The sequence below is a fragment of the Balaenoptera acutorostrata genome, chromosome 17 (genome assembly GCF_949987535.1).
Source record: "Balaenoptera acutorostrata chromosome 17, mBalAcu1.1, whole genome shotgun sequence".
In the NCBI taxonomy this organism is placed as follows: Eukaryota; Metazoa; Chordata; class Mammalia; order Artiodactyla; family Balaenopteridae; genus Balaenoptera; species Balaenoptera acutorostrata.
In genome coordinates, this window is record NC_080080.1 from 18,965,945 (window position 1) to 18,981,882 (window position 15,938).

General features: G+C 37.6%; 1 protein-coding gene across 5 annotated transcripts in view; it reads right to left on the reverse strand.

Moving 5' to 3' along the window:
• Positions 1-15,938, reverse strand: part of COL14A1 (collagen type XIV alpha 1 chain) — a 243,696-nt gene that overhangs the window by 102,967 nt on the left and 124,791 nt on the right. For all 5 annotated transcript variants that reach the window (XM_007188834.3, XM_007188835.3, XM_007188833.3 and 2 more), the window contains exons 24-25: positions 11,155-11,301; positions 7,243-7,299 (exon numbers count right to left, since the gene is read on the reverse strand). In XM_007188834.3, coding sequence (XP_007188896.2) covers positions 7,243-7,299; positions 11,155-11,301 — 204 coding nt within the window. The remainder of the gene's footprint in view (positions 1-7,242; positions 7,300-11,154; positions 11,302-15,938) is intronic.

Consider the following 15,938-nt stretch of genomic DNA (forward strand, 5'->3'; position numbering starts at 1 on the left):
TTAGAGGAAATGGTTTCAGTTTTTCACCATTGAGGATGATGTTGGCTGTGGGTTTGTCATATATGGCCTTTATTATGTTGAGGTAAGTTCCCTCTATGCCTAGTTTCTGGAGGGTTTTTATCATAAATGGGTGTTGAATTTTGTCAAAAGCTTTTTCTGCATCTACTGAGATGATCATATGGTTTCTCTCCTTTAATTTGTTAATATGGTTTATCACATTGATTGATTTCCTTATATTGAAGAATCCCTGCATTCCTGGGATAAACCCCACTTGATCATGGTGTATGCGCTGTTGGATTCTGTTTGCTAGTATTTTGTTGAGGATTTTTGCATGTATGTTCATCAGTGATATTGGCCTGTAGTTTTCTTTCTTTGTGACATCTTTGTCTGGTTTTGGCATCAGGGTGATGGTGGCCTCATAGAATGAGTTTGGGAGTGTTCCTCCCTCTGCTATATTTTGGAAGTGTTGAGAAGGATTGGTGCTGGCTTTTCTCTAAATGCTTGATAGAATTCGCCTGTGAAGCCATCTGGTCCTGGGATTTTGTTTGTTGGTAGATTTTTAATCACAGTTTCAATTTCAGTACTTGTGATTGGTCTGTTTATATTTTCTATTTCTTCCTGGTTCAGTCTCGGAAGGTTGTGCTTTTCTAAGAATTTTCCATCTCTTCCAGATTGTCCGTTTTATTGGCATATAGTTGTTTGTGGTACTCTCTCATGATCCTTTGTACTTCTGCAGTGTCAGTTGTTACTTCTCCTTTTTCATTTTTAATTCTGTTGATTTGAGTCTTCTCCCTTTTTTTCTTGATGAGTCTGGCTAATGGTTTATCAATTTTGTTTATCTTCTCAAAAAACCAGCTTTTAGTTTTATTGATCTTTGCTATTGTTATCTTCATTTCTGTTTCATTTATTTCTGATCTGATCTTTATGATTTCTTTCCTTCTGCTAACTTTGGGGTTTTTTTATTCTTCTTTCTCTAATTGCTTTAGGTGTAAGGTTAGGTTGTTTATTTGAGATGTTTCTTGTTTCTTGAGGTAGGATTGTAGTGCTGTAAACTTACCTCAGAACTGTTTTGCTGCATCCCATAGGTTTTGGGTTGTTGTGATTTCATTGTTATTTGTTTCTAGGTATTTTTTGATTTCTTCAGTGATCTCTTGCTTATTCTGTAGTGTATTGTTTAGCTTCCATGTGTTTGCATTTTTAACAGATTATTTTCCTGTAATTGATATCTAGTCTCAGAGCATTGTGGTCAGAAAAGATACTTGATATGATTTCAATTTTCTTAAATTTACCATGGCTTCATTTGTTACCCGAGATATGATCTATCATGGAGAATGTTCCATGAGCACTTGAGAGGAAAGTGTATTCTGTTGTTTTGGGATGGAATGTCCTATAAATATCAATTAAGTCCATCTTGTTTTATGTATCATTTAATGCTTCTGTTTCCTTAATTATTTTCATTTTGGATGATATGTCCATTGGTGAAAGTGGGGTGTTTAACTCCCCTACTATTACTGTGTTACTGTCAATTTCCCCTTTTACGGCCGTTAGCATTTGCCTTATGTATTGAGGTGCTCCTGTGTTGGCTGCATAAATACTTACTATTGTTTTATGTTCGTCTTGGATTGATCCCTTGATCATTATGTATTGTCCTTCTTGGTCTCTTGTAATGGTCTTTTTTTTAAAGTCTATTTTGTCTGATATGAGAATTGCCACTCCAGCTTTCTTTTGATTTCCATTTGCATGGAATATCTTTTTCCATCCCCTCACTTTCAGTCTGTATGTGTCCCTAGGTCGGAAGTGGGTCTCTTGTAGACAGATATACAGGTCTTGTTTTTGTATCCATTCAGCCAGTCTAGGTCTTTTGGTTGGAGCATTTAATCCATTTACATTTAAGGTAATTATCGATATGTATGTTCCTATTCCCATTTTCTTAATTGTTTTGGTTTTGTTTTTGTAGGTGTTTTCCTTCTCTTGTGTTTCCTGCCTAGAGAAGTTCCTTTAGCATTTGTAGTAAAGCTGGTTTGGTGGTGCTGAATTATCTTAGCTTTTGCTTGTCTGTAAAGGTTTTAATTTCTCCGTCGAATCTGAACGAGATCCTTGCTGGGTAGAGTAATCTTGGCTGTAGGTTTTTCCCTTTCATCACTTTAAATATGTCCTGCCACTCCCTCTGGCTTGCAGAGTTTCCGCTGAAATATTAGCTGTTAACCTTATGGGGATTCCCTTTTATGTTAGTTGTTGTTTTTCCCTTGTTGTTTTAAAAAAATTTTTTTGGTATTTAATTTTTGATAGTTTGATTAATATGTGTCTTGGCATGTTTCTCCTTGGGTATATCCTGTATGGGACTCTCCGCGCTTCCTGGACTTGACTGACTATTTCCTTTCCCATATTAGGGAAATTTTCAACTATAATCTCTTCAAAAGCATTCTCAGTCCCTTCCTTTCTTTTTCTCTTCTTCTTGTGGGACTCCTATAATTCGAATGTTGGTGTGTTTAATGTTGTCCCAGAGGTCTCTGAAACTGTCCTCAATTCTTTTCATTTTTTTTCTTTATTCTGCTCTGTGGTAGTTATTTCCACTATTTTATCTTCCAGGTCACTTATCTGTTCTTCTGCCTCAGTTATTCTGCTATTGATTCCTTCTAGAAAATTTTTAATTTCATTTATTGTGTTGTTCATCATTGTTTGTTTGCTCTTTAGTTCTTCTAGGTCCTTGTTAAACATTTCTTATATTTCCTCTATTCTATTTTCAAGATTTTGGATTATCTTTACTATCATTACTCTGAATTCTTTTTCAGGTAGACTGTCTATTTCCTCTTCATTTGTTTGGCCTGGTGGGTTTTTACCTTGCACCTTCACCTGCCCTGTGTTTCTCTGTCTTCTCATTTTGCTTAACTTACTGTGTTTGGAGTGTCCTTTTTGCAGGCTGCAGGTTCGTAATTCCTGTTGTTTTTGGTATTTGCCCCCAGGGGCTAAGATTGGTTTAGTGGGTTGTGTAGGCTTCCTGATGGTGGGGACTGGTCCCTGTGTTCTGGTGAATGAGGCTGGATCTTGTCTTCCTGGTGGGCAGGACTGCATCTGGTGGTGTGTTTTGGGGTGTCTGTGACCTTATTATGATTTTATGCAGCCTCTCTGTTAATGGGTGGGGTTGTGTTCCTGTCTTGCTAGTTGTTTGCATAGGCTGTCCAGAATTGTAGCTTGCTGTTCGTTGAGGGGAGCTGGGTCTTAGTGTTGAGATGGACATCTCTGGGAGAGCTTTCTCCATTTGATATTATGTGGATTTGGGAGGTCTCTGGTGGACCAATGTCCTGCACTCAGGTCTCCCACCTCAGAGGCACAGGCCTGACACCCGGCCAGAGCACCAAGACCCTGTCAGCCAGACGGCTCAGAAGAAAAGGGAGAAAAAAACAATAAAATAAAATAAAATAAAGTTATTTAAATAAAAATCAAAAGTAATAAAGAAAGAAAGAAGCGAGCAACCAAACCAAAAAACAAATCCACCAATGATAACAAGTGCTAAAAAGTATACTAAAAACCAAAACAAAACAAACAAAAAAAGCGGACAGACAGGACTTCCCTGGTGGCACAGTGGTTAAGAATCCACCTGCCAATGCAGGGGCACAGGTTCGATCCCTGCTCCGGGAAGATCCCACATGCCACGGAGCAACTAATCCCGTGCGCCACAACTACTGAGCCTGCGCTCTACAGCCCACGAGCCACAACTACTGAAGCATGTGCGCCACAACTACTGAAGCCCATGTGCCTAGAGACCGTGCTCTGCAACAAGAGAAGCCACTGCAATGAGAAGCCCACGCATCACAATGAAGAGTAGCCCCCACTCGCCACACTAGAGAAAGCCTGTGCACAGTAACGAAGACCCAAAGCAGCCAAAAATAAATAAATAAATTTATATAAGTAAAAAAAAAACGGACAGACAGAACCCTAGGAAAAATTGTAAAAGCAGTGCTATACAGACAAAATCACAGAAAGAAGCATACACATACACACAAAAAGGGAAAAAAGGAAAAAAAAAATACGTTATTAAAAAAAAAAAGGAAAAGAGCAACCAAATCAATAAACAAATCTACCAGTGATAATAAACTCTAAATATTAAACTAAGATAAACATACAACCAGAAACAAATTAGATGCAGAAAGCAAACCCCACGTCTACAGTTGCTCCCATAGTTCACCGCCTCAATTTAGGGATGATTCATTGTTTATTCAGGTATTCCAGAGATGCAGGGTACATCAAGTTCATCATGGAGATTTAATCTGTTGCTCCTGAGGCTGCTGGGAGAGATTTCCCTTTCTCTTCTTTGTTCACACAGCTCCCGGGGTTCAGCTTTGGATTTGGCCCCGCCTCTGCGCGTAGGTCTCCTGAGGGCGTCTGTTCCCTTTTGGGAAATCTGAGGCCTTCTGCCAGCGTTCAGTAGGTGTTCTGTAGGAGTTGTTCCACATGTAGCTGTATTTCTGATGTATTTGTGGGGAGGAAGTTGATCTCCACATCTTATTCCTCCGCCATCTTGAAGGTCTGTCTTCATAAGTCCCACTCTGTAGGAGAGCACCACTTTTCTCCAATTCCATAAAATCTTCAACAGTGATGAAAATATAGTCCACTCCAGGAACCTCACCCTCCTTATGTGGCCCTGTGGTGCCTAGAGCTCTGTTGAAAGGAAGCAGAGAAGCCGCTCATCCTCTCCTATGTTTCCATGGTCCTCATCAGTGTCTTCTCAAACCACCTGTACTGATCCAACCCATTCTCAGATCATAGAATTCTCTTGATAGAAGTAGTCTGCACTGAGCTTTGATTTTTTTCAGCCTGGATGTCCAGAATTTTCTTCTTTAAGCCAGACACAGTAACACAAAACTGCCGCTGATGGTTTTTTTCCCCCTCCTCTCAAAGATGAAGCCTGCAGCACTTCTCTCTCTCTCTCCCTCTCTCTCTCTTTTTCTCTCTTTCTCTCCCCTGCTCTGTCCCTCTCCCCTCTCTGGCTTGCACTCTCTCCCTTGGTTTTTCTTTCCTCAACCCCCACCAGCAACCTCATTCTCTTTTCTGTTTCTTAATGTTTCTTTAATAAATACTCAATATCACTTGAAAAATAAAAATTTACAAGCTTTTAAATTAAATACAGCCAGGACAAATAGAAACTAAGATGAATAATGCATTCAAGTTGCAGAAGCCCCACTCTCTAAAACCATCATGATGAAAACTACAGGAAAAATGTTCCTACATTGTCAATCCTCACCCTCATAGACCCTTCCAAATTGCATGTCTCCCATGAGCATTCATGAATGTTGACTGCATGATACTCATGTTCTGCTATAAATAAAAATATTCTGACCTCAGAGTCCTGTAATATCTGTATCAGAAATGTCTGAGAAATTCATCAATTAGTATTCTGTTTCAAGTTCCAATAGTGAAAATCATCATAAATAGTTAGACTAGAAAAAGCTAGATATGAAGATGGAAGAAGAAAGAGTCTGGCATTCCAGGTAGAACAAATAGCATTAAAAGATGCAGGATAGCATAAGGCATGTATGCGGAACCCGTAGTTATACAATTGTGCTGTTAAATAATATAGTCTGGGACATGATACCACAACATAGGTTGACCATTGAAGACTTTGCCTGGTATGCTAGGAAGGATGTCGAGCTTTATTTTTGTACAGTTTCTCATTACCTCTTTGTTTCCTTGATCCTTACACTCTCCCGCATCAGATCCCTCTGACTATGCTCCTGTCCCTTGCAGGACATTTGGTCCTGTCCGAAACGTTGATAAGACATTTGGTCTACACCAACAGGTTCTTGAAATTTGATCCTATCCAAAATGTTATGAGCATATTTGGTCCATGCCAAATTGTTTTGGACAGGACCAAATATGAAGGAACTTTTGGCATGGACCATATGTCTGCTAACACTCTGAAAGGTGGGAACAACTTATTTTTCATTGTATCTCTGGTACGTAATAGGTACTTTAAAATGCATGGTAAATGGAAGAAGTCTTCCAAAACAACCTTCCAACTATGTGTTCTAGCTTTATCCTCTCCTGCCCTAATCCCTCCTCCCCATTTCACCAAGGTTATCTTTCTTAAACATAGATTTCTGCAGGTCACCCTCCCTTCATAAAACTCCTCATGGCATACCATGTCTTACAGGATAAAGCCCAGCCTCCTTATTCAGGCACACAAACCACTTCATCACTCTATCTTCACCTTTCTCTATGGGTCACACTAAAGTGCTTATGGTTCCCCAAACACATTACGTGCTTAGATCACTCCATGACTTCGAGTGCTTGTCTCTCCATTATTTACTTGTAAAACTCATTCTTCAAAATGTAAATCAAATTCCTCCTCCTCCTTTACAGGTAATTAACCTGCAGCAGCATTAACTGTTTTCATTTCTGGGCCACCATAGTATAATCTCCACTTTTTAACTCATTTCCTTGGCTGGTAATTACCTAGGCAAACACCTATGTCTCTTGCAATACTGAAAATAAGCAGAGAGCAGTAATCATAGATTGTTATTGTATTCCAAGTACCTGGCATAAGAGCTTTGAGAATGAATAGTAGGGTTAATAAATGTTCATTAATGGAATAAAAAAAATTAATGATCACTACTGTGTTTGAAAGGTTTTTAGAAAGTTACCTTAATGGCTCAAGTAAGAGGTGATGAGAAACTCTTGTGATGAAGATAGAAAGAAACAACTGGGAGAGGCATTTGGAGGTAAACTGGAACACTGTTACCCTTGCCTACAGAATTATAAACTACATTCTCACTCATAAATTATGTAACTACTCTTCCTTGGTAAACATGTACTACTCTATTTTTGATGAAATAAATATGAAGAAATTCTGTCAGAAAGTTTATTTTGTGTGTACAGAGTCTACTATTAGATGAATTTTTGTTGAATATATTTGACATATACACTGCATAAAGTTAAAGTGTACAACCTATTAATTTGATACATTTATATATTGTAATATTGTTGATGTAGTGACATTTAGCATCTCTATCGCATCACATAATTATAGTAAAATATTGCTGCCTGCATTCATTACACTGCATATTAGATCTCTATGTCTTATTTACTACTCATTGCAAAGTTGTACCCCATAAGGGTTTGATAAGCACTTGTATTAAGGAGAAAATATCTTCCATTAATACCTTGGTTTTTAAATGAACAAGCAAACAATACCAACAGAAATCCAAAACCTAAAATCACATCATGATTGTATAATTCTTTTACCTTCTTTTGCTGGTGGAATGGTTGGAGGAAAAGTAGGTGGCCGAGTAGGAAGTGATTCTGTAAAGGAGAGGGAGAAAGAACATCAATTAACCATCTCATCTGTGGCGAAGAGAGGGAGGTCATGGAGTCATAATTCTTCAGGGGAGTCAATGATTTTGACAACTGTCTTCTTTGAGAATTTAGTGAATTTAGTACCCACTATAAATCAGCCAAAGCCTGTGAAAACTGGTTCCAAACATCCTCTCAACATCAGACAGAAGGCTTGAAATGTCATTTTGCCACAATTCAGTTTACCCAGTGGGAGTCAATGCAATCAAACTGTCAACTACAAAGTGGTTTTAATGCTGATTTAAGGCCGGAACCCTGCCAACCTATTTCAGATTAGTCTCTGGTTGCTTTCACACATATAATAAACTTTATTTCCATTCTGCCTAAGGATTGACCATCAATCCATGTTCAATAGCACTTTCTCCCTTTTTACCCTGCATCCCCAGGATGTGGTCGCCAAGGGAATCTGATTTACTCTCTATTACATTCAGACTGTGTCTGGGAAACTTTCAGTTCTGAGAACAAAATGGCAGGACCTTGGGAGGCTATGGTGTGTCCTGATCAATTTAACCTGGATGATGAGGGATGAGAAATCTGCGTAATACGTGGAGGTGTGGTTTGGTTAAAGGTCACAGGTATAGTCACATTAGAGCAGTGACTTTCTTACCAATTCACATGGTAAAGCACCAGGAAGTTATGGCATCATTAGGTAAACATCCTAATATTATTTTTTTACATACTCTTTTTTTTTATTCTTATTTGACACTAAAGATTTAAGAAAAATTGAGAAAATTATTTTTATTATTCCAGTTTAATATGAGGGAAAACCCTCAACGAATTATAGCCATTCACACAGAGGAATGTTCAGCCTCTGCAGACAGTAAGCGCCAACTAGCTGGAAGGATTTGAGCTCAAGCAGACTGTTTGCTGGGAATGTTGTAAAAGGAATTTCTTCACTGCCAGGAAGGTTGGAAGAGACAAATTTTAAGGTCTCTTCCAATTCTAGGAGCCAATAAAATAATATTATTTGAGTAAAGTGATTCAACATTTAAAGGAATGAGGTATATTACTGATATGGAAAAATGGAAAAGTGTTTGAGATTAATCCTTGTGTGAAATGAAGCAGAAAACCATGGTATGATCCCATCTGTGAAAAATGAAAAAATTCTATTTGATAAATATAATATTGATTTATCTATACACGTCTATATGGTTATACACACACAGACACACACACACACACACACACACACAAAACAGGTAACAGGTAGAATTTCTTGAAGGAGACCAAGCTGGTACAAATGGGTATTTCTGGGAGGAAAGAATGAGGAAAGAGGGAAGGTGACAACACAATATATACCTTCTGTTGCATTATTACAGATATAGAATATCACTTTTATCTTTTAAAGGCAATTTTTTGGAAACTAAAAAGTTTCAAAATTAAAAACATTTGAGACATTTTAATATTAAAACTAGGACTGCAAAACTTTTTTGAAAGCACCATCAAATCCTTCTAGAGCCAGATGTATTTATCTTAAAATTTGTGGAAGCAGTGGGTCATCTTTATAATGGTGCATTTTCTTTAATGTGAAAAACTGAGGCATATCCTAACTTTAGTCAATAAATCGAGAACAAAATCAATGAGTGGCTCTGGAAGCCAGATCAATACGTTTGGTCAGAACATCTGGCCTAAGAGTCTCTTGGGTAAGAAGAACCACAATGAACTGGGAACCTGTGTTTATATTCTCTATGTTGCACACAGATGGTCCCTGTGTTCAAGTCTGAGAGAAGCTGTCACATAGAAGAGGAAACAGTCTTAATGTGCATTTGCTTCAGAAGGCTGAACTAGAGCCAGTGGGTAGAAGCTATAAGATGACAGATGTCCCCAACAGAAGGAAAACATTTATACCAAACAGAGCTTTCCAAAATAACCCTGGACTGGTAATTAACAGTTGTGAGGTTAAGGTTAGGGGCACTTGAAGGAGACCAGAGTCCCCAAACTCAAATATTTTTAGAGGTCAGTCAAGTAATGAATGGGAGCAAAGAACATAGCCTAAACATTAAGGAATAACAAACTTAAGGGCACATACACTGTCTAAAAGAGACAGCAGTTACTGAGTTTCTGTAGATTTAGCACCATAAGGATTTGTGTGCCCTGTGTTGTCAGCTCTTTTGAATTTTCAAGAATACTTTAAAACTTAAAAAAAAAAAAATAGCCCAGAGAAAAACATAGCTGACAGTGAGATCTAACCCCATGGCCATCAGTTTGTGACTTCCAGGAAGACAGCAAGGGTGATGATAAAAGTACTTGTTCAATAAGATACAGGTTGAAAAGTTCCTCAGCAGGCTCTTTGCATTGGATCTTTACCACCACCAAAGGAGGTAAGAGAGTAGGTATTTAATTTTATTGGTAAGCCAAAAGCAGCTCAGAGATGTTAAATTGCCCAAGGCCACAATGCTAAAAAAGGACCCCGACCAAGCCTATTTGACTCTAAATCTCATGCACTACCAGGTCTCTAATAATTTTGTAATTATATAATCCTCTATCCATAAAACAAATTCTAATGAGCAATCAGAAGCAACAAACAACTGATACATTCTCCAATGTGGATAAACCTCAAAAACATAGGCTAAGTGAAAGATGTCAGATGCAAAAGACTACATATTACATATTTCCATTTCTATGAAATGTCTAGAAATGTACAAGAAAAGAAAGTAGACTGCCTGGAGCAGACAGTAGGAAAGAAGACTCACTGGGGATGAGCTTGAAAGCTCTCTGGATTGATGGGAATGTCCTAACATTGGATTGTAGTGATGGCTGCACAACCTTTTAAATGTACCAAAGATCATTGAATTGTATGCTTAACATGGGTGAATTTTATGGAATGTAAATTATACCTTAAAAATACATGTGTCATGTAAAATGTTGAATATTTCAGTGTTATGAAATAAAGTCTCTGTTGGAAAGTAGATGATTCCATTAACTATACTTTCACCTTCTCTGTTTGAAAATTATATATTGATGATGATTTCTTTCTGCATGTTCAGAGCAACTGAAAGACCTATATACATGGGTAGTAGAACTTTCTAAACATCAAATGCATGATAGAGGGGCTACCAAGAAAGCCCATCGCCCACCACCTATTCCGATACCAATCTTTGGGGATTTAAAGTTTAAGTTCAAGATACTGAGTTGGGGACACACAAATGTCCCCTGGAATTCACTACCATTCAAACCATTTTAATGTTTGTGGCCTCTAGGTCAGGAATCCTTGATTAAAAGGATACCAAGAAGTTGACATACCAAGAAGTTGATACCCTCCTTGCTGCTTAGAACATGTAAAAAGTGCTTTGTTTTCATTTTATACTTTGCCTTTCCCTTCAGTGCGTCAGATTTCCAGCCAGCATGGAAAAAGAGCGAGAGCCTCTTAAGTAGGCAAGTCTAGGGTCAGCCAGTTGGAACGTCTTGGCCCCATTCCCACCCTCATGGCTGTAGTAACGTGCCATTGTTTTAATGTCGGGACCCAGTCCTTACACTTCATTTCACACTCCACATTCCACAGATGTTCCTAATGGAAACAGATCACAATATAGGTCATTGTTTCAAGCACTTTGCCATCCTATGGCCTTATAGTCCCTGTGACAACATATGGAGGATGGAAAAAAACCATACAGATGACATTAGTGGGCCACAGCAGGGAATTCTGGGACTGAATAAGACACACAAAATTTGTATTACAGATATTCCCACACAGCAATGGCTAATATTTTTCAAAATGGAATAAGATTTTTGAACTAAAACAGGATGCCTAAAACATTGTCTGTTCATGAAGACAGGGATCAGGAGAGAACACGCTTGACTTACGTGTTTTTTCCGTTATGCTCACACTGGGCCCCTCAATCTCGTGGAGCTTTGTGTAAACACTGATTTTATATTCTGAATCAGGCTGAAGTCCATAGAAGCAATGTCTGTTTGTCCCTCCACCTAGAGTGGATTCTTGTTTTTGTGTATCTATAATAAAAACAAAACAAAACATACATGAACAAAACATACATACATGAACTTTTAAAAAACTTTTTAAAAACAGCCATCAGTAGATGATTTGCTTCTAAAATGCTTAATATGCATGGCCTATTCAGATAACTCCAGAATGAATTAAACTTGTTTGAGGGGGTGTATCTTTTTTTAAAGAGTTAACATATCCACTGTTGCTTTTATATAATTGAAAATCACATTTTATATGTTCAGAAATGAGACTGACTAGTAAAAGGCTGCTGAGGTCAATCCTTTAACAAATGGAGAACTGTTAATGTTTATAATTATATGTACACATCTTAATTGACCTTTTGAACAGGTGTCAAGGTGAGTATACTTATGTTTTAAAAATTAGAATTCCCTTTTATTCAATATGATTCTCCAGAACACAGTCAAACAATTAAAAATTAACATAAAAAGATACATCCTTTTGGCCCCATACAACTTATTACCATACAATAGGATGCCCTTCTTGCCAATGGCCTAAAGATATAAGTATGGAGTTAGAAATTGTAGGGTGCTAAGCAGGTCTCATGCCTGTGGGCTACGAAGTGGGCTTCCAGGATCTCAGAAGTTTCATCTATGGGTCCAGGCGGTTTGCATAGTTGCCACAAATGCAGGCAAGAGCTTGGAACAGCACTGGGACAGCCAGGGTGTCCCCGGACTGTCCAATTCATACCTTGATTTTTCACTGACACTCAGGATTTCTTTTGATAGCAAAGGAGACTCCTAGGAAGCTAGGAGGAGGCTCTCCAAATTCCTTGGATTCACTTTAAAGATACCTTTTTATTCTTTTAAAATCATAATTGAGGAAATAGGACACGGTGCTTAAGTGGCTTACGACCATAAATCATCCCATACATCTTGGTCTCCCAACTCCTGGTTCCAGTATTCTTTTTGTTCTACCAAGGAGACATGCCACACACGGCCATTTCCACTGCCACCTTCTCTGTCCTGGCTCCACCATGGCAGAGGCATGACAAAGAATTTAGGAGGCCTGATTAACTGTTGGCTAATTTCTTCATTCCCATATCCACAGCAAAATTGCTTTGCCTTTCTAGAAGAATTAGTGCTTGCCCTCAGGTTTGGAGACTGGGAGAAGTTGGATTAATTATATTAATCACTTCCTGAGAGCTTACTATGGTACCTGGTTCAGTGCTTGGTATTTAATGATAAAAATAAGAGCAAAGGTAGTAATGGCCAACATTTAGTGAGTACGTACCATGTACCAGGCACTATTTTTAGGATTTTATGTGTATTAATTCATTGGATCCTTATAATATTTATAATTATCCCCAATTTAAAGACAAGAAACTGAAGGCTAGGAAAGTTAGTAGCTTACCCAAGTCCATACACTAAGTAGCAGAAGTGAAATGTAAATTCAGAACTTGAAGCCCAGTCTCAGAGGACGTTGCTTTAATTTCCATTAATATACCATAAAATAGTTAAATATACAATTTTTTTCAAAATGAAAGAGTTGGAGAGCTGCTGAGTGCATATGAAATTAGTAAGCATGATAGTATGGAGATCAGATGAGTCCTCGTGGCTCAGTGCTTTATAGCTCCACTGAACACAGCTGCCTACCTTGGTGGCTTCCATTACTGAAGAATTTAAAATGCGTTTTTTTCATAGGCATAGAGTGTTTATTTATTTATTTTTTAACTACATGGATAATTGGTTAAGAAGAAGAATCCCTGCTACCATGAAAAAAACTACCATGCAAATTTCCCTCTAGATTGATTTTCATCTGATCCACAAATTGCATCCTAGTCAAAGCCTTATATAGTTTTATTTCTAGGAATTTAAAAACCAGTGTTTAAAAACTACATTGATTAAATATTATACATATTTCTGAGAACTCCTGCAAAATGTTATTTATAGTTTATTAAATATGAACAAAATATAGAAAATATTAAAAAATACCAGTTGCAGGGAACTATATTCAATATTGTGTAATAACCTATATGGGAAAAGAATCTGAAAAAGAACATATATACATATGTATATATGTGTGTATACATGTGTATATATGTATACACACATATATATAAATGAATCACTTTGCTGTACACCTGAAACTAACACAACAGTGTAAATCAACTATACTTCAATAAAAAATAAATAAATTTTTAAAAAGAGCAAAAAAAAATTGCTTTTTTAAGCATAAAACATGAAAATGTTAAAAAGTGATTTTGGTCTATTTTGAAAGTATAATACCTATTAAATGTCAATCCATATCTTAAATACATATATAAACAAAAACATATTTATTATAACATACATGTCAGAACAAACATGATATATGTCATTTAAAATTTTGTCTATGGACAAATCCTGATTTTTTAAAATATAATTAAATTAAGGCCATTTGTTGAAAGCAATTTGAAATTTATTTTTATAATTGTGAATATTAAAGAGTTTCAAAAGTGAACATAACATAATCTCTAGTAATATATTTGTGTGGAATGACTTAAGGTCTACCTCAATATTTTCTTTATCATATATTATACAAAATAATGAAATAAAAAAATTGTTAAGGTGTTTGTGAGATTATGTATTGCTGTGAAAGGAGTTTAATAGTAAGAAAATATTAGTAAACCCTGCCCTCTGCTTTGCTGATGTCCAAGTTCAGTCTGGGGTTCCCAGGCTCAGAACCCCATAATAGCTGCTTCTTTCTGACCATTAACCCCTCTTTGGAGCCTCCTGCAAGCTTCTGTGAGCCACATGTAATACAAACATTTCCCAAATCCACGCATGGATCATCTTTATCTATCTCCACAAAAGCTTCCAGGACTCTCCAGGAATCAATTCTAGAGATGCACTTTTCTGTCATTTCCTCTATTTCTCATGAATACCCATGTCACAGACCCTTGACAATAGAATATAAATGGGCTTCACTACTACTACAAAAACGAAAACAAAAAATCTACAAATCATTGGAAAACTGGAACAGATACAGTAAAGTTAATGGGAAACAGTATCAGTTTGATCCCAGTGCTAATGAAGAAGGGTTACATGAATGGGGATGTATCCATGTTGCTTTTGGCATGTGTGATTCAGGTCTAATGGCTTTGCCTTAAAGAACAACATTTAACGCGATCAAATGATGATTAATTTCCTCAACCCCTTGTGCCAAAAGCCAGGAGTTAAATTTATTTTTTTGGAACGGGGGAAAAAATCTGTCATTGTGCATTCATTCTTATGAAGCAAGGCTAAATACACTCTCTGAGTTACTGTCATAGTGATCACTATGATACCAACTTGACTCCCCAGAATGTCCTATGAGTGGTTACTGAGATCCACAAGCAAAGAATATCCAGGATCCAGGATAGTCAGCTGGAATTTGATGATATATGCTTCCACTCTCCAGGTCTTTCAAATACCCTGACCCCCAAGCATAATATCACTGCTTCAAAAAAAACTTTAATCTTGAGAATAGGTTTTTGTTTCATACGATCATTTTGGGGGGAATCTGGTCCCTGATAAGGTAGGCCCTCCACTATGCTGCAATTCTCTATTCTTGTTAATGGATGACACAGCAAAATTGACATTTTGGTGTCTAAAGATAGAAGACAAGTTGAGCATCCTCTGAAACTTTAAAAAATCAGGCTAAAAAGAAAGTCACCAAGTTAATGCGATTCGGGAGGGAATACAGTATAGTGGTCCACGTGGTGTATAAATACGTGAACTTGAAGGGAAACACTACATCCAACCTCAGGTGTCATGTCAACTCAGAAACAGCTGGACAGAGAGACAGAACTCTTGAGCATCTGCAGAACTAATGGAGGTTCTCATGGGGTTCTGAGTTACTCAAAACCACCCCAAAGTCTCTGACTTTGGTCTGTCCTACGATTAACCAAAAGCCTACAATTTAATTTGGAAAGTGGATGACTGACTCAAAAGCAGATGTGAATTCAGTCTCTCTTGAGAGGACTTGATTCTTCTGGTAATCTTTCTTTTTTTCCTTATTGGCAATTAAAAAATGTCAAAATATTTACACGGGTAGAGGACAGCTGTTGTTTTTGCCTGTCTTGCATCTAATCTTTCTTTCTTTGAATCCATTCCTCCCCACTCTTAGTCTTTTTGATTTGGAAAGGACTGAATACGAACGCTCACCTCCCCCTCCAGACACAGGGCTGGAAAGTAACCAGGTTTCACCCGTCTTTTATTTCATGCCCTTGAACTCAGTGACAGATTTAGGAGCATGTGACCTCAAACCAGGCCAACACAACTCAGTTCCTGGACTTTTGTAGGAATAATTGAGAAAGAGGAGTTCTCTTTTCACTAAAACTATTAAGCTGGAAGCTAGGCGTATGTAATTTGGATTAGACTGGGGCCAACTCACAATCTGGCTGAGAATGAAGGCAGAGGAGAGCAGAGCAGAGGGATGGAGCAAGGCTTCATCACGATGAAATTGTCTGAACACCTAGATTTAGACAGGCCTAAAGCCAGATACTGTTGAACTTCTCAGTATGTTAGCCAAGAAATTGACCCTTTCGCTTAAGTCCCTTTTATTCGTGTTTCTACCATTCCCAAACAAAACAAGCAAACCTGAATGACACAGCCTTGCTGCTTTATTCACAAAACCTTAGAAATGTATAGGTATTACCTCA